The sequence below is a fragment of the Dermacentor silvarum genome, chromosome 4 (genome assembly GCF_013339745.2).
Source record: "Dermacentor silvarum isolate Dsil-2018 chromosome 4, BIME_Dsil_1.4, whole genome shotgun sequence".
NCBI classification, from domain to species: Eukaryota; Metazoa; Arthropoda; class Arachnida; order Ixodida; family Ixodidae; genus Dermacentor; species Dermacentor silvarum.
Window position 1 is genome coordinate 19,197,574 of NC_051157.2, and position 19,087 is coordinate 19,216,660.

Here is a 19,087-nt window from a genome sequence, read left to right on the forward strand (position 1 = left end):
TTTTAGCTGATGCTGTAGTTTTCGCAAATATCGGTCAAGTCCGCACAAGCTTTCATGACGACCGTTAGAAGTTGTGACAAGGCACTCCGCTGGGGGACTAACTGCTTCGGTGCCAGATCGCTCGGTCCAATGCAACTTTGACAATGAAATAAAGGTTTGGAGATTTTACCACACACTATTTAGGAGTATACGCACACAAAGCCAACTCGGTTCCCGCAAAGTTTCTCCTGGACACCTCTTCCGGCCTGCCTGTGGCGATCACCTCCAGGCACCCGTTCAACATGCGTGGGTGACCTCCCGGCAGCTGACGCTGTTTCGTGCAAGTGCCAAGTGGCACACGTGACAAGTTGCAGCAAAGTGGGAAGCTTAAGAGGATAGAATAGGGACAGGTTTAGGCCCGCAACTTGCTCTTAACCCCACAAAGCCCAACGTATAATTTTGCTATACGCTGTGTTTTGCACCTCAACGCAACGCTCACAATAACGCTTCTGATGCACTGGAGCGAGTACTCAGCTCTGAATAGTTGAGCAGTCCGATCACTAATTAATTACTGCAATAATTAATTTTTACTGAAATAACATTTAATAACTTTTTTTTTGTACGAATGTACTCTCGACGGCCAGAAATAAAGGGGAACAATTAGTTCTTGTAATTTTCCTTCGTTTGGAATGGTGTTTGAGCTTTGCGGGTTTAACATGACTAAAACCTTCAGAAACAAGCCTCTGATTGCATGGTGTTTCGCAACGAACATGTCAATCACTTGTCGGGAGCTCTTCCCGCCGTCTATTTTCAAGGATTGCGTAATGTCCCCGCACACCAGTATAACCACCACAAACGCGTATAAGCACTGCTGCGCCTTCCGGGCCGCCATCTCACCCCTGAGGAAGAAGCCGGCCCAGCTCCGAAACGTTGGGGATTTAAAAAAATTATTTGAGTTTTCTAAGTCTTTAATTCAGTAAATTGTTCCCAGCCAGGCAGATCTCTGCCGAATGTTTACCTCTGATGTTGAATAGAGAGCAGGTTTCATGGCCGTGTGTCGTGTCCTTCTTGGAAGGATTGATAACCATTCGGCACCCTTGTATTTCATCCCACCCCATCCCTTTAAGCCCAATCTCAACCTTTACGGAGCACATCCCTTCTACGTGGCTCTGGAACGTGGCGGATCCAGCCACGGCATATACCTTCACAACAGCAATTTTATCGGTAAGAAATTATGCAAATTATTTTCCGATTCTTAAACATTAGTCAACGTACTTCACGACGTAAATAACTGAAACGCTAAACAAGGACAAGGAAGGGGCACACATAAACGCTACTTTCTACCAATTTTGTTTGAAAAGCTGTGCGGAGCAATTATATGCACAAGTTTACCAGACAGTTATGCATGATATACAAGCGCAATGACCCTAACATCATCGGCATCTAATCTGCACGCTTTCTTTTGTCGTTAGAACAGCATAATGGACGAAACTCGATCCCGTGTGTGCTTATAACTATCATGAACATTACCGCTGTCCGCTTGGTTCTTCATCCCCTATTATGTCATATCAGTTGATAGTGCTAGCTCACATGGTTCGCAAAGCACAACTATACGAAGTCTGATGTTATTAAGTGGACACACCCCACAGAGGTCCTGCTGCAGCCAACGCCGGCGGCCACGTTTCGCACCCTCGGGGGCGTGCTTGACTTCTTCGTTTTCACGGGCACCAGTCCTGGACATGTGGTGCAGCAGTACCAGCGCGTGGTGGGATTCCCCGCCATGCCTCCGTACTGGGCCCTCGGCTTTCACCTTTGCCGTTACGGTTACGGCACGCTCAACAGGACCCGAGAAATCATGGAGAAAAACATCCAAGCCGACATACCTCTGGTGAGGACCGTGAAACTTCTCGGTGCTACCGGGCAATCGGCTTCAACTATGCATATGCGCTCTGCATTGCTTCGCTCTGCACTATATGCAATGGGTAAAAAGAAAGTGAAATACCAGGTGTTTCAGCGAACACTTTCAAAAATTTTTAATGTTTGCCTGTGGCAGATAGCACAATTCTAGTTCATGAGCTGGTCTACTCGAAGAGGCGGACATTACTTGCACAAAAAATGAAATACATAATCGACTAATAAAAAATCACTAATAAGTCTTGAACTAATTACCCATAATTTAATAACTAATTAATTTTAACTAATTATGGTCCATATTGCAATTTACAAATTGTAGCCGTGGAGTTCGCAAGTGGATTCACTTGGAACGAATTCTCTGGATGACACCAGTTTAGAGATATTAATTGTCCGTCGTAGGTATTCTTGGCGTTCCAGTTACTCTTCTGCTTCAATGCATAAAACGACGTGTTGTACAGAATATAACTGGAACGCCGATGCATTTCTCTGGAAAGTTCGGGGATTAATATCTCGAAGCTGGTGTCATCCGGGGAATTCGTTCCAAGTGGGTCCGGACCGCCTTGCGAACTCCACGGGTAGAATTCGTGAATTGCAATACGGGCTAATTAGTTAAAAACTTAAATAGTGATTTTTTGTTAATTAGTCTATTATGCATTTCAGTTTTTGTGCACGTAATGTCCGCCTCTTCGAGTAGACCAGCTCATGAACTATGATTGTGCTATCTGCCATAGACAATTTTTAAACATTTTTTAGAGTGTCCGCTGAAACACCCTGTATAACCTTCAGGACGACGGCGTCGGCAGAAAAGAGAAACACATATGTAAAGACGTAGTAGACTGTGGCGTCTCCTAAACTCGTTTGTAAGCCATAAAATCCAGCGAAGTGTCGTGAAAACGCTTACCAAAGCCATTATATTGCATGATTTGTCCATGTCGAGTCGCACAGAATGCTCAAATCGGATGTCGTGAGCTCACAACATAATTTGTCCATGTCGAGTCACACAGAATGCTCAAAGCGGATGTCGTGAGCTCACAACATAACTTGTTTTACCACCTTTCAGCGGTTGTTTTTCTCTGTGGGCATCACGTACGCGCAGTCGATAAATAGCATACAATCACTCAATCATATCTACAGGCTGTTTCGGCTTACAATGTAATTTTGCTGTTTTGGGAGCAACGAAGTAAAGAAGATGATGGTTTAGCCTATATAGTCTGCCCATCACAAAAAATACTAGTATTGAAATGCTATGCATACACGGTTACTTCTGAAATCATGCCGCTTCACTGACGTTTCCTTGACAATCTGCTTGAAAGCTTTCTGATTCGACCTGTACTATCACATCATGTCAGAGACCAAACGTTTGTTGCAATAAAACAATAAGCTTTATGCAGAAGTCCAGGGACGGAGATCCAACGAGAGCGGAGTTCTTTCAGCTGTGTTTGTTTATCGCTTCTGGTACAGGACGTCCAGTGGAACGACATCGACTACATGGACAGTCTGAACGATTTCACCTACGACAAGTATAGGTACGCTGGTCTTCCAGACTTCGTTGCGAAAGTCCATGAGGGAGGGCGTCACTACGTCATGATATTCGTAAGTTCCTTCGCAGCTACGCGGTTCGTTAAGAAAGCGTGAAGGTTGTTATTTTTTTTATTAACCTCTCCTTCACATCTTTCGGTTACAGAGCCTGTCTTAATAAAGGAGAAAATAAAGCAGATGTTGTAAGCGTACATGTTAGCCGCTATTGTCACTAATGCGCCTCCACTAATTCTCTCGAAAATCACAGGACCCGGGAGTGAGCGGAAGCGAAATGCCCGGCACCTATCCGCCGCTTGATGAAGGACTTGAGATGGACGTTTTCGTGAAAAATGTGACAGGTGGAATTGTGTACGCCAAGGTAAGCCTGCGCAAAATATAGTAGAACATATTAAGTGAGCGCGCTGCAGCGCGGCCGGCATACCGACAACGTAAACAACTTGTCGAGTCACAGCCTGTCCTCTTGTAGCTACAGTTTGCCCTTGCCAAATGAAGCATTTATTCACTCTATCAATTTAATTTTAACCTTAATTCGGGAAAAATTGCAAGAAACGTTCTGGTGCAACACAGCGCACTGTCTTACCGCGTGTTAGTTGTTGTCGTCTATCTCCACTGCATTTTCTGAGTAAGCGGGTGATCTTGCGTTATTGCCACGAACCATTTCATAACAGAATATAAACCCGGAATAGAACGAGGTTTACAAACAAATATGCGAAACATAGCAAGTAAAATCATTTTAAAATGCTTCTTATGGCGTATGTCCCACAGAAGTGCGGCAATCCGCATTTTAATCGCACGTTACAACGCAGATGTTGGTGCAGAAGTCACAAATGTATGATGTCTGAGACCGCTTTTCCAGTAGCGGGTTTCGGAGGCCACACAGCGCGTCGCTGCGATTGGCGTGGCCAGAGAATGGGTGCATGTCATTGCGACCACTGATCGCCACTTGTTGCAACTGAACCACCTCATCCAATTATCTTATTTCAGCGAATCATACAGGGCTCTTCAGAAGCTATATCCGCAGGAATGGAAGTCAAGATACAGTGCCAGTTTGTGCGCATGGCATGATGCACGGGCTCTCTTACATTGGACTCAAGAGCGCCCGATCACTTGCGCCTTCCAGTGCGCGTAGTATCACGTTGAACTCTGCCAAAAGTTAAAATATCTCGTCATACAGTGAGGCAAACTTTCGAACTTGTTGATTCGCGTGCACTGCAGGTGTGGAACAAGGTGAGCACCGTGTTCCCTGACTTCACGCATCCCAACTCGACTCGTTACTGGACAAGGCAGTTCCGAAGATTCCATGACGCGGTGCCTTTCGACGGAGCCTGGATAGTAAGCCCTCGATATTTCTTTGGAGCACTAGTGCTGTAGCTGCCCATCGGAGTATGTGCATATGCGAACAGCTGGATGGTGAAGGATCGCGTGGTGGTTCCGGCGCAGTTTTTTCCACTTCTTGTTACTTTGCACTGGAAAGCGCATAACAGCAATCAGAAAGCATCTAGACTATATGTGTGCACTTTTATATTTGCCAACAATAGTTAAAATTCAAACTGAAATCTCCATAGGATGTCATGCCGAACAGATAGGTGTTTCGGCGAAAGATTGGCGGTTACGTAAAATTTGTGTAAGCGAATTATTTTTCGATGTCTATTTGATTATACTAATATTGTAGCCAGAACTGCTAGCGCACGAAGAAACGCAAGCACTGAAGCGAGAAAATCAGGCTACAGGACAACCACCACTGAGTGAAGCTCGGCACTTTCATCAGAAAACCGGACAGAAGCCAATGAGGCGAAAAGGGAAAGTGATAATGAGAAATCGAAGAAGGAACGCAAACAACTTTTCTATCATCAAACTTTGACAAAGGAGCAAGTATCGGAGTTCTAGGGAGCATGTTCAATGTGACTAATTTTCTCTCACCCCCCCCCCCCCCCCCAGCCGAGACACGTAGTCCTGTAACGATTCCCAATTCTAATGTTATGGTATTGTTAAATGCTTCAAATACTTCCTGCGAGTAACTGATGTCGTTGCACAAAACAATAGTCTGACAGTCGCTACATCTCGCAGGACATGAATGAGCCGTCAAACCGTTACGACGGCCACAAGGACGGATGCCCACGTGACCAGAAAGTGGAGCGTCCACCTTACATTCCGGGCCACGATCCCCTCTCCATCCACACGTTGTGTATGAGCGACCAGCACTACATTTCTTCTCACTACAACGTGCACAGCGTCTACTCGCAGCTGGAAGCCAAGGCCACTCACCGGTGAGTTGTCTAACCCTCAGGGTAGATATGGTATTGACACGAGAGAACCGCTTGATATACCTGGCGATGAGCTGCGCCATCCGTAAATGACTGGGAACCTCGTCCTTTGCTGTGGACATACCATACTGGTATCAGATAACGGAACCTCACACAAAGAATCACAGGACACCCTTTACAATATTTGGCATCCTACTTCCCCATCAGGTTCACTGAGCATCAAAGGTGTATAAACATAGTGCAAGAGATGCTAACCGGGATTGAGTTCTGTTCCGTACTACACACTGGTTGAGAGGAAAATGGTAGAAAAGGATAAAGAGCAAAGACTACATGGAGTAGATGTACGCAACGATCAGTGCTTGCGTCACAGATGTATATTGAGCGTGGTTGACATTAAAAGCCGAATCAGTGCTATTTTGGTTTTCTTTGACTGCGACTTGAGAGACCACAGTTCTACGATCTTGCTCTTTGAGAAGGCTGTTCCAACAAGCTGACTTAAGGTAGCGCGGAATGCAAGCTGTTCATTATCAGCGCTATGTCGGTGTACAGCTGAGCTATTAGTTTTGCCATGCTCATAGAGAGACCAGAAACGTCAAGCGTAGACACATATATTTGCAGTAGGAATACTTATTTCGGTGTAGTTAGGTACCACGCCTGTACTTGTTAGTGCAAAAAAGACAGCCAACTATCAGGGAGACGTGGTCTGTTTTCAACATGACATCACTCATCGTCATTTAAACAAAAAAACTGCACGAATATCCTCTCCATAACTTCAGAGCCCGGTTGAAAACAGTCTCTACAAGATAGAGTAGCTGCTGTATGGCTCGTTTTCCAAAAATCGATAAATAAACGTTTGCCGAAAAAAGATAAGAAATTGTGAAAAAGAAAGACTGAAAAAATTGCGTGCCGTAGACGCATGTAAAATGGTCCGCTGCAAGGGAAACATCGCAGGGTGTAGCGTAGAAGAAAAAAAATCACCGCATATCCACGAAGTGAATGATGATGAGTGGGCGAAGCACCGGGGGATCATACGGTTAACCGTGAATCCCCTGACGCCGGCAAGCGGACCCAGAGGCGGCTAGAGCGCGGGAAGCGGCGGCAAAACACCGGAAGCGTTCTCCACCTGAGGTTGGTGGCACCGATACTCGGCTCAAGCGCGAGCTTCGCGAGCCCTGCAGCTCCGGGTCCGCTTGCCGGCGTTGCCGTACTGCTGCAGCTTCCCGCGCCCTAGACTCCGGGTCCGCTTGTTGTCTGCGTCGCCATGCTGCAGCAGCTTTGCGAGCCCTCGACTCCGCTTGCAGTTGAGCCGCCACTCTCGCCTTTTCATCCATAGCGGGCACGCCGTTAGCAGAAGCGACCGTTATCATCCATGGCTGTAGAGAGAAAGCTAGCGCGTCGGGAACGAACGCCCTTGTAGGGAGCCTACATACGCGGCCCGCTTTAGGGTGGTGACATCTCGAACCAGTGTTGCCTAAAACAGCCCCCAAATTTGACGGGCCGCCATGTTGGTCCCCAATGTCAGCCCCGAGCATCGTGAAGCGCCGACTGCGAAGGTTGCGAGCACCTTTTCGTCTTTTGAGGGTTGTCCCACGAGCACTATTTCGTGTCGAATGTAAATAATTGTTACTGAGCGAGCATTTTTAGGTTAATTAACGAAAGGGTGCGCTATGTAACGCTTGATACGGCGTACTCCACAGAAAAACAGAGAGCCTAGTGCAAGAATTTCAGTCCATCTGCTTGTAGAAGTGTTTATTAAAATATGAATTAAAAATCACGGAGCCATACTTTTGAATTATACGTTCCGTATGATGCGAAAGCTAAAGCCTTTTTGTTGATTCTAATACTGTATTATATTGTGAATGCGTTAGTGAATAGTGAGATTATTTGTTTTTGTGAAACTCCTGCAGTAGTTGGTTGTGCTTTAAAGCTGTGCAAGCTATACGTTGCAATGCTGCACAAAAAAGTTTCATCCTGCATCCACCACCAGCCACAACAGTTTTTTTGTTTTGACCTTGGTAACTAGATTTCTCGGCAAATGAAACTATTGCCAAGCCCAGTACATTAAACAGTCATTCAGAGACATACCACCAAATGAGTTTCCTCTGGGCGAGTTCAGTAATGGAAACAAATACGTGCACATGTGAACAAGCATATTTATTGGGTTACATGATCAGCCTCGGAAAACACTTTGCAAATAGTCTGCATCTCAACTAAAGTGATACTAAAACAGGAGACAGGCTGCATCCTATAAGAATGTTTCAAAAACCTACAGTGAAACAAACATTAAACATTCTAAAGGAACTTGTAGCATCCATAAGATAACATTTATAGCGTTACAGGCAAGCACACAATCCCTACCAGTTCTCACAGAGAAGCCACCTTAACCAAACCAGTGCTCCATGTACCTTCGTAATCTACTGGCAGTCATGGCGTCTTTTGAAGGGCAGCAAACATAGGACTATGGCCAAGTCCAGCCGTGTGAGATTGAATGTGATGTCTCACCACTGGTTCAAGGGTGCACTTGCATCCTCCACGAAATTCGGGGTACACATAAATGAAGGTATTGAAGTCACGGATGAGGAGCTCCGCTAAGGCATGCTTTTCAGGGTGGTATGCTTTCCTGCATGCCGTCGGATGCTCTCACTGTGGAATGCAGGTACATTATCAGAAACAATCACCTGGTGTGTCTAAATGTCTCTCTTTCCATTAATATGATGACACTGTTCACATTATCCGGGCTTTGCCACCGCCATACATGTTCACTGGTAAAAAGCCACCATAAAAGACAGAGTCCGGTGCACACCCTCTCGATTCTTCTTGAGTTGAGAGAAAATCGAGATTGACAACTTCGAAGGGCACATCTGAACATCAAGGAATGACCGTCTGGTTTCATTTTGGGTGGAACTTGGCACGAATAGCATGAAAATTGTGACAGGTCCTCACATAATCCTCCGCAACAGCTTTCATGTTCTTCGAAGTGAAATGTTTCTGAATCTTGCAGTGAGTCGCCCATAAGCCATCATGGCCACCCGAGTGCAGACTGTCTTAATAAAGCCGCAATATTTTTTACATGTTGCGTGGAGGCACCACGAATGTTCCATTGATTAATTCCAACTCTTCAGCGTCTTCCCATACACTTGCGATGCAACAAAATTACACGAAAGGGGTGCGTGTTGCAGAGGATTTCTTTGAAGGAGCTACACAGCATTCATTTAATCAACAAAAACTATGTGCTTTAAACCATCTTTCTTTGGCGAAAATGAATACGAAAAGATTAGTTGCTTTGAATAAACAACATATGTGCATAATAAATGTCGCATAGCAAGCACCAAAACATGAGTCAAACAGTAATAAAGCCAAAAAGTTCATGCCAGTTCAAAGAATATAAATTCAAGTAAAGCCATCACAGGAGACCACGGTTATGCAAACTTTCACTGCCACTGTACCAGGCGGAGCACACAATATCACATAGCTTCAATACAAACCTACATTCTTGCGCCATTAAATTCTGGTGCACATAGTCACTTTCTGATTATGCAATAGCAATACGCCTTCGAAGTATTCTCACATATTTTCTCAGCACAAATGTGCAGTCGCAGGATACAACACATCACTGAAATCAAGACTGCCAATGATATCTGTCAACAAAATATGTTACAGCCATACGAAAAAGACAAGCATTAAAGAAAGTTAATCTGATACTAGTGATGCTGCATTCAGGTAAAGTCAATATTAGCAGCTAGAACGCATGGAAGCATGCTGTTTTTCAGTACACTAAGCAATGAACAAAGAGCTTTGGTGCGAAACATTTTAGTGAATGCCCCACCTGCTCGAGGCGTTAAAAAGACATCCAGAGGCACACGTCAAACACTTCTGCAAACACATCACACAACCACAGCAGCATTAAATTAACCACTGAGACGCCACACACGGCTCAGATAAGATTAGCAGCGGCACAGGTTTTGCTGGACTGTCCGTTCACCCTCTGCGCATGCTGCTGTCGGAGATGAATCTTAAGTCTTGTCCTCACATACTTCTCAAGGAGCATTTTGCATGCCCTTGATTCATGCGCATCACAACACCCTAATCTCATAGCCACAGACTTCCGCAAGGCACTCAGGATACCTGTAAATGGAGCTTTGAGAGTCAGGATCTCATTCATGTTTGCGAAAGTCTTAAAGTTTTCCTCACATTCGATTAAAACTTGCATCACTGTTTGGCTTGGCTGGATGAGCTTTCCGCTATTCTTGACATACTCTTTCAGCTGTATAAGAGCATTGTACTGGCCTGTTGCATCACCAACCAGGGCTCTTTCACAGTCTTTGCACTCTCCAAGAAAACCGATGACTGACTTCAGCAAAAAGCCTCCCAAGTAGGCAAGGATATCGCACTCTTCTGTGGTAAGTGCATAAACAAACAAGTTCTCAAGCTCCTCGGGCTCCTGACCTTCCACTTGATCCTGTTTGAAACTGGGGTCAAGAAGGTCAGCCAGGTGCGTGCTGTCATCAACACCATAGCTAGATGATGTCGGTGTGTTTACAAACTGGCCAACGCAGATAAGCTTTAAGGCACACTTGACATCATATGCGCTCGGCACAGGTTTTCTGAGCCTCAATACAGAAAAGATGTTTTCGAGACAATCCTGTGACAATCTACCAGTTAGCAAGTACTTGTAATTGAGCTTGTTCAGAAGCTCATGAGAAAGACGCAGGACAACAGTAGTTGACACCAAAAGGCCAGCTTGTGACGGCTTCCAGTGTGCAGTAAGTCCCATATTTAGTCCACAGAAGGTGGCACAAGCTAGTCCAAGGAGTTCAGTTGCTTCCTTGTGTTTGGAAAGATCGAAATTGCTCAAAGCAACAACTGGATGCCGTGACGACATCAAGGTGTACCACCTACTGACAAGTTCAAAAAACCACGCCGTCGCCTCCGCTTCAGGAGGTAAGATTCCTTGCTTAATCAGATAACGTATAGCCGGTGGAGCCTCACGGAACATTTGAACAGCAATGTTCACTTTCATTGTCGTGAAGTGTCCAAGGCTGATGTGGACGTCGGAGAGCCTGCTGGCAATCTTGAGCTCCTTGTCTCTGTCATGTGTGAGAACAGCTTCGACATGGTCTATGTTCACAGTTCCTGCTGTAAGCTTGTGCTCACGTATAGTTGCTTCTCCTAGAGTGAATGTCTTCACACGGAGCAGTTGAGCACGAATATTCTTCAGGACGTGGGCTGGATCAGCCATAAAATATAGCTGCCTACCTTCAAGGTGTGGGTGTGAAACAGAGCACACAGTCTCAGAGTGCCTATGGCTTGAGAAGCCAAGAAGGCGCCAGACTGCACGGTTGGCAGCTCCCATATCACTTGTAACAACAAGCACTCTTAGTGTGATGTTGAAACAAAGTTCAATCAAATTGAAGACGAGGTCCTTCAGAGCTTTCCCATCAACTGAGCGTGCAGTGAAATGATATGCAATTACTTGTTTCCACCGTGTGTTCAGTCCTCCAACCATGAATACAAGGGCGTGGTTAGCAACATCTGCAGTCGCTTCAGGCAATGTAGTGCCACCGAAAAGGCAATCAAGGGACCGATCGTGATCAAAGCCCTGACTTATCTCCATCTCGTCCATGAAAAGGACACAGTCCTTTTCAATATCTTCCATTGCCTCTACCTTGTGCTTTAAAACATTAAACACTTCATGGAGAATGCCAGGCAGGAAGCGAATGTTTTGAAGCCTTCGGATCAAGGTCCTGTTGCTCGGAATCGGGTACGACAAAGATCTCAGCATTTCGTAGCCTGTTGTGCCACACGCATGTTTTATCTGAAGTGCCACTCGTATGGTCTTTTCAGACCACTTATGGCCCTTCGTTGTCTTCATTGTCAAAGATTTCACTTGGTCTTCATTGAGAAATGATGCCGATTTCAGTGCGCACACTTCTTTTTCAAGTGAGGACACTTTTTTTCTCAGGCTCTGTAGCTTCAACCTTGTTTTATCGTGAACCCTCTGCAAGTTTATGTACTTGCGAGTGAGATCACTAGTTTTCTTGCGTAACTCTGCATTTTCTTGCCCGATGGTCACCGAAGATGAGCCTGCATTGCCTCCAAATGGTTGATGTGTGGCGCTGACATCGCGTGACTGACCAACACTGTTCGTGCTGTTTGGAACAGGAATGCCTTTGGGGTGCTGTGGGAACAAGCACGGTGCCATCGCAGATGTCAATTCATGAGCGTTTTCATTTCCGGCATGACAAGATTCTTCTTCTACAACTAAGGTTGGCACTGGAGCACTGTCATCCATCTTAGTCGAATCGCTATCTAAAGGCTGGTGTGGCTCCGGGGAAGTTGCAGGGGTGGCATCGCAGGAAGGCTGCACAGGACAGCTGCGCTTCTTTGGTGGCTTCCGATGTTTGGGGGCGGCTGGAATAAACAGTAATATGTGCATAGGCTGTTAGCATTTAGAATGAAGTAGCATAAGTACCAAATCTGCCAAGCCCATATTTACGAAAAAAAAATCTTCAACCATGGTTCACTGACGATGAAAACAGGTTAGTGTAATCAAAAATGACGACACAGAAGAACACACAGTACACAAGACAAGCGCCACTCTAAACTAATATTTATCTTGATTCACCTCCCTTAATGTATACAGCAAAGTCAATTTGCGCAAGCGCACTGCACATCACGATCGCAGCCATGCATATCACCAATCATACTGGTTAATGCATCATATCTAAGCACTGCAATTCTTTACCGCGCAATACAACAGACGTATCACTTATACAGGCGCTACCTTTCTAATTTGGTACGCCTCTAAAATTTCTCTAGAGGCGTACCAAATTAGAAAGAAAGGTAGCGCCTGTATAAGTGATACGTCTGTTGTACGTTGTTGTATTGTTGATCAAACAAATATGGCAGATCAATCAGGTTTTGCTGGGTACCAAGCCATGTTGGAATACCGGGTAATGAAGAAGCTGATAGATGCGCGTCAATGGCAGCACACAAAGACATAACAAACACAACAATCCCATATAAAGATTGTATCCGCGCAATTCGGGAGGCCTTGAGGTCAAAATGGCAACATGAATGGGACCATTGTACAAACAACAAGCTACATCTCACTAAACCCGTACTTGGCGAATGGAAGTCATGTAGTCATCAGGAACGGTTCTTTGAAGTGGTTTTATGTCGACTACGGATTGGGCATACACACCTCACACACAATTTTTTGCTCACAAAAGAAGACCCACCAATATGCGAGAACTGCCAAGAACCGCTCACAGTGATACACATTTTACTAACATGTAAACATATCGAAACACAGAGACGAAACCTTCTGCAAAACTTATACAAGTTACACATACCGTTACACCCTGCCTTAGTTTTAGGAGATGATGCACTAGTGCCATTACCAGACCTTTTTAAATTTCTAGACGATACCGGCTATTTAAACAGGCTATAGACCAACACAGCCTTTGCTGTTTTTAAATTTTTACTCATAACACCTTGTGTTTGGCGCAGCATAGCCTTAGTCGCTTTTGCGCCACTAAACCCCAAATAACTAACTAACTAAAATTTCTCTAGGCAGTAGTGGCAAAGCCGTAGCCCAACAACAAGTTCTGTTAAGGCTTCACTTAAACGGATGCACTCAATTTATATGACCAATTATGGGTGAATTTCATGCCTCTATATACAAGCAACATCGACAGGCAGTAAAAGCAATTATGATCACTCACAATACGGCTTCATGATTCAAATAACGGTAGTATACCATACATAGCAAAATACAAAAAAGAAAGACCACACAGTCTTATCTGCACTCACGTACAGCGCAAATGACTCCATCAGAAGCAAACTCGCATGTTTAAGGCCATCGTGTGTCAAATAACAGCACAATTGAAAACAATAAAAACAAATATAGACAAGGGAGATACATCCTATCCAATGTCGCATTATTCAACGAGTCTTACACAAAACGTAGCATAATCTTCACTTCGTACTTACCTCGAAAAGCAAAAACTGTTGGAACGGCATCTGGCCTCAATTTCTTCAAGCCATCTTGCCTTTTCTGTTCGAAGCTTGAATCTTCGAAATGAGCCTGCAATAAATGTCACCACACGGCCGTTAGCATAATTAAGTAAGTGCATTCACGTGAACGTTCCGAACGGGGCTGCACGCAAGACGCATTAGAAGGAAAATCTTTCAGCCGTACAAGTTCGCGAAGCGGGCGCTCGACTGTTCATTGTAATGTAGTTCACAACTGATAAAAACTATATGTGCACATTTGCCTCTGAAGTCCGTCCTCAAACGTGTTCTCCCATTATGCATTCGTAGCTTGATCATTCTGTGCACAAAATAGATGCAACAGCACACCAATAGTAAAAGTGCCGATGCAGCTTCAAACGCTCATTGAACTACCAACTCAGGGCTTTTGGCGAGAAGTTCCGTTCAGTAGTGTAAATATTTTGTCGGGATGGAAGCGGTGACTCGACGTCAAAGAAGACACGTCAATTTACGCGTCTTAAAAAGAGCGCGGGCTGCACATATCTTATCGACAACCGCGTGCTCGAGTGATCCTCGCTACTCGCTGTTACAACAGGATAAAGCACCACGTCGACTAGTCGCCTAGCCTCTCAGTCGAGACACATTTGTGATCAGCACCACGCGGCTCAATTTCACGCCCGTGGAAAGCCGGCGCGAGCATGGACAACACATCCAGGTGAAAAAGCTCTTGAAACTACAGCTGATCTTCCTACTCGCGACACATAATCCCAGAAACGACACGTTCGATTATCTGGATACGTTAAGACGGTCAAATTCATAAAGCTTATTCTACAGCGAAAGAAAAACAACGAGGAAAACAGACAGTACTCACATAGCAAACACGTGAAGCTGTGGTGGGCTCCCAGCAGTCTCGCTTCACTTGCGCGAGCCAGCGTTTTCTTCGGCTCGGGCTGGTTGGGAAGCGAAACATTCGCACGCCCTTCCTGCAGTGGTTAGTGCACAGAGGTACGCAACAACCAGGCATTTTTGCTCCTCAGGCTTCGCTGACCGCATTTAACACGTTTCCACAGCCTTCGACGCTGCCTAGACGAGGATTAAACGCGATTCCGCTGCACGGCTCACGGCGGCAAGCACAGAGCAAACTGGTGTGGGGACCAAGATGGCGCTGCGTCTCTGTCGGGCAACTATGTGTTTTGGCGGCCGGCGGCATGTGGTGTGTCAAAGGCTGACACCACTCTAGACGGAAGTCCCGTATGTAGGCTCTCTACGCCCTTGTGCACCCCAGCGCCCCTAGCGGACCGCATGCAAACCAGAGCTACGGACGACGACGACGACAACGAGGGGGGACAAGGCTCGGCCCTAAGATGCTTCGCCCCTAAAGCTCCTACATGACTAGACTGGCAAAAACAATAAATCAAAGGCTACAAGCAATATTTACATGTTGTCGGGGGCCCCGAAAACGAAAACAAAGCTTGCGTTACCCATTTTGTCTCTGCATTGCTTCGAAAACGTTGGTCGTTGCCTTACTTCTGATAATTTTCGGCACTTTGTTTAGCAAGCTGAGAAAAGTAACCAGACTTCAACATTCTGTTGTTGCGAAATATTTGCTTAGTTTGTAATATTCGAAAATAACGAATAGTTTTTAGATGCGAAGCATCTTATGCTCGGGGCAATGTCCCTCCCTGAATCCGCCGTGCGGCGTCCACACCCGCACTGCGTATGCGCATCCTCCTCCCCCTCCTCTCCTCTCCTTGTCTCATCTCCTCTCCTCTCCGGATTGCGCAACGAATGGCAACACCTGCGGCTCCGTGCGCGATAATGCGAAGCAGCTTAGGTTAGAGGCGCGACGGTAGGCGCCCCAGAGGCACCGGCAACAGTCACCAACGCCGCGAAGCGTTCGGTGCGAACGCGGGCAAAACGCCGACGGCGTCGACAACAGTTCTGCACGTTGCTGGTGCTGCTGCATGTCCAAGTTTATACAGCTGATAAAACGACCTTGAGTCGGCCCCATGGCTGCTTCGCATACTACTCAGGGTTCCCCTGCGGGAAGATGGTTTAATTTTTTTCCAATATTATACAAATAGTTAGTGTGTGTAGTATTTGATTCGTATTCGAAACTTGGAATATTCACCCACCCCAACTAAAAATACATGATCGGTCATGTATGCCACATAAAGCGCCTTCCTCTTTTCACTGCGCATTTCGTTTTCAGGGCGTTGGTCGAGATCCGCCAGAAGCGTCCGTTCATTATTTCGCGGTCCACCTCTCCGGGTCAAGGTGCCTGGTCCGGTCATTGGTCGGGAGACATAAAGTCCAGCTGGGGAGATCTAAGGCTCAGCATACCTAGTACGTACAAATGATGTGCATTGTCTTGCTCAGGATGCACCTGCGGATGGGGCCGCTGCATGAATCTTGGTCTCCAAGTAACCAAAGTTCCTTCATCCTCAAACGTCCCAAAAACCGGCATTGTGTGTCGCAGGAATATGGATCGAACTGATGACATTTGATGAAAAAGCCGCGCTAATAGCGTAAGTGATGCTCAGGAGGAATAATTGCCGGCCAAGCCCGCCGCTGCAACAGCACCACCGGTTTAGTTCTACTGAACACCACATTTTGCCGATGCGTTGGAATGCCGCCTTCATTGAATGTTCTCACAAACACGTTTTCTAACTGTAACCACTAATGCTTTGTACATCTCTATGCTCGATTCGTATGCAAGAAAATGACTGTAGAAGTGCGTTCGACCTTCCACAACCACGAGAACTTGACGTAACTGTGCCATAATGGATCAACTGTTCGTATAAAATGGCTTTAATCATGAGCTGAAACGCGAACTTGCCATGCAAGCGTATACTTTCGCGGTACCCGCGTATACAGTGCAAACCACTTGGATGCCGCTTTGCTTATTATTGCGATAGCAATTATATGGACACTTGAACCGGATTTCTGCCGTCGGCGTCGTCGTCGCCGTCGTCGTCGCCGTCGCCGTCGTCGTCGCCGTCGCCGTCGCCGTCGCCGTGACGTTCCCTATAGATAAAATCTTCGCCGCGCGCCGTATGCCCGAGAGGAAGCGTGCGGAGACGCGCGCTATCACGGAGAGCGAACGCACTCAATCTCCCACGCGCAAGCAAGGAAGCAGGAAGCCAGCGCCGGAGGGAGCAAGGGGGTGGGGGGCGCACTTCTCTGCCAACAACCGCGCTCGTCGCTCGCTCGCACCGTCTCTTATCTCCACACGGCTCTGACCTTTAAGTGCATTCGCCGCTCAGTTTCCGTTGAAGCGATAGACCGCACGTACCTTCGCCCGCTGCGGCGTATGCTTGCTGCCAGCGTTTTGACAGTCGTTGTCTGCTGTCATTCAGTGTGATCTCTTCGTGTTTGTGCGCGCTCACACCACGCTTGTTCATTCAGTTCGTAATAGTCGGGCCACATTTTCCAACGCACGCTACACACGCAATGCTGCCCGGATCGGCAGTGCAGCGCTACAGGTGTGTCCCTTCGCACGCGCTGCCCACGGCAAGCGCTTCTCATCAACACCACCGTTTCACACGCGCCTTCTCGTGGTCATCGAGTCTCTCTTCATGTCGGTCTACTTACGCCGCAGCACACCTGCTTACTTAATCAGCTCATGTTTACTACAATTCATATTGCTACCAAAGCCGCTCACCTTACTTCGTATGACATTGCTGTGTTGCTATCGCATTCATTGCTTCGCCCTTAGGGCGAAACTGTGACATTTTTTCAAGCCGCGCCCTCTGCAAAACAAACGGTTCGAATAAGGAGCGAGAACAATTACAAAATTTGACCGTAACACCCGCACTTTCTAAAGCATAAGTTAAGCATGTAAGCGTTCTAATACGTGAATAAGTGCAACTTGTGTATTTGGCTACGTCATTTCCACACTATTGCCCGTACACCTTCTACAGCACGCCCAAGACATTTCACGTAGCCCCTGCCGCTGCGTCCTTGATACAGCCTACCTGATTTTTGTTTTTCAGATGTTCTCAGTTTCGGCATGTACGGCATACCTCTGTCCGGTGCGGACATATGCGGTTTTCACGACAACACCACCGTGGAACTGTGTGCCCGTTGGCAAGTTGTGGGAGCGTTCTATCCGTTTGCAAGAAATCACAACTCCCTTTCCAGCAAGGTGTGCATAAATTACCTTCATCTCATCTCATTCGCTTGCGATGAACACATTACCTGGTGCCTCAGTATACGCCGCGCTGCGCTACGGCTACCCTGATCTGCTTTTCCAACGCATTAACATGATCATGCGGCATCTTGAACGTGCATGTCCAAGTGGTGAATCACGATTGTGACTCGTAAAACATAGTATGCGGCTTTGAGCGTGTATGTCGTCCTTGTATTAAAACACGGCAAGGTGTACGCTTGCCGAAGACTTTAGCCTTATGTTCGTGCCAAGAGTTAGCTATACTGTGGCTGTTCCTTACTTACTGTTTTGCAAATTTTAGGAATTAAAAAAAAAGTGTCAAGCTCTTGCGTTCTTTTTTTTAATATTCACCGCTTATGGGGGCGAAATGCGAAAACACCGTGTGCTTAGATTTAGGTGCACGTTAAAGAACCCCAAGTGGTCCAAATTTCCGGAGTCCCCCACTACGACGTGTCTCATAATTAGATCGTGGTTTTGGCACGTAAAACCACATAATTTAAATATTCACCGCTTGCAATAAAAAGTCACAGTTTCGCCCTAAGGGCGAAGCAATGAATGTGATAGCAACACAGCAATGTCATACGAAGTAAGGTGAGCGGCTTTGGTAGCAATATGAATTGTAGTAAACATGAGCTGATTAAGTAAGCAGGTGTGCTGCGGCGTAAGTAGACCGACATGAAGAGAGACTCGATGACCACGAGAAGGCGCGTGTGAAACGGTGGTGTTAATTGATGAGCAGCGCTTCCCGTGGGCAGCGCGTGCGAAGGGACACACCTGTAGCGCTGCACTGCCGATCCGGGCAGCATTGCATGTGTAGCGTGCGTTGGAAAATGTGGCCCGAATATTACTAACTGAATGAACAAGCGTGGTGTGAGCGCGCACAAACAAACATGAATAGATCACACTGAATGACTGCAGACAACGACTGTCAAAACGCTGGCAGCAAGCGCAAACGCCGCAGCGGCGAAGGTACGTGCGGTCTATCGCTTCAACGGAAACTGAGCGGCGAATGCACGGCGCTTAAAGGTCAGAGCCGTGGGGAGATAAGAGACGGTGCGGGCGGAGAGACGAGCGTGGTTGTTGGCAGAGAAGAAGTGCCCCCCCCCCCCCCCCCCCCCCCGCTCCCTCCGGCGCTGGCTTCCCGCTTCCTTGCTTGCGCATGGGAGAGATAAGAGACTGCGGACGAGCGACGAGCGCGGTTGTTGGCAGAGAAATGCCCCCCCCC

At 46.6% G+C, this 19,087-nt stretch overlaps 3 protein-coding genes across 5 annotated transcripts in view; 1 reads left to right on the forward strand and 2 right to left on the reverse strand.

Moving 5' to 3' along the window:
* LOC119449569 (zinc finger CCCH domain-containing protein 11A) overlaps positions 1-19,087 on the reverse strand; it is a 209,688-nt gene that overhangs the window by 170,068 nt on the left and 20,533 nt on the right. The gene's annotated exons all lie outside the window — the stretch shown is intronic.
* The window catches only part of LOC119449573 (lysosomal alpha-glucosidase-like), a 34,072-nt gene that overhangs the window by 5,134 nt on the left and 9,851 nt on the right, over positions 1-19,087 (forward strand). For all 3 annotated transcript variants that reach the window (XR_007466337.1, XM_037712770.2, XM_049665308.1), the window contains exons 6-13: positions 1,107-1,203; positions 1,629-1,867; positions 3,355-3,486; positions 3,680-3,790; positions 4,648-4,764; positions 5,500-5,699; positions 15,904-16,037; positions 17,687-17,838. Coding sequence is in view for 2 of the 3 variants with exons in the window: in XM_037712770.2 (XP_037568698.1) it covers positions 1,107-1,203; positions 1,629-1,867; positions 3,355-3,486; positions 3,680-3,790; positions 4,648-4,764; positions 5,500-5,699; positions 15,904-16,037; positions 17,687-17,838 (1,182 nt within the window). In the remaining variant the exon portion in view is untranslated. The remainder of the gene's footprint in view (positions 1-1,106; positions 1,204-1,628; positions 1,868-3,354; positions 3,487-3,679; positions 3,791-4,647; positions 4,765-5,499; positions 5,700-15,903; positions 16,038-17,686; positions 17,839-19,087) is intronic.
* Positions 9,189-14,953, reverse strand: LOC125944664 (uncharacterized). The gene is made up of 3 exons (XM_049665307.1): positions 14,563-14,953; positions 13,692-13,785; positions 9,189-12,107 (listed from the first exon to the last, which is right to left on the reverse strand). The coding sequence occupies exons 1-3, from the start codon at positions 14,713-14,715 to the stop codon at positions 9,631-9,633; spliced, it is 2,724 nt and encodes a 907-aa protein (XP_049521264.1). The 5' UTR covers positions 14,716-14,953; the 3' UTR covers positions 9,189-9,630.

Coding starts and splice junctions, on each gene's coding strand:
- LOC125944664 (XM_049665307.1), bottom strand. CDS start 14,715: ATGCCTGGTTGTTGCGTACCTCTGTGCACTAACCACTGCAGGAAGGGC. Junction 13,786..14,562: donor CAGCTTCACGTGTTTGCTAT/GTGAGTACTGTC, acceptor CATTTATTGCAG/GCTCATTTCGAAGATTCAAG. Junction 12,108..13,691: donor AACAGTTTTTGCTTTTCGAG/GTAAGTACGAAG, acceptor TGTTTATTCCAG/CCGCCCCCAAACATCGGAAG.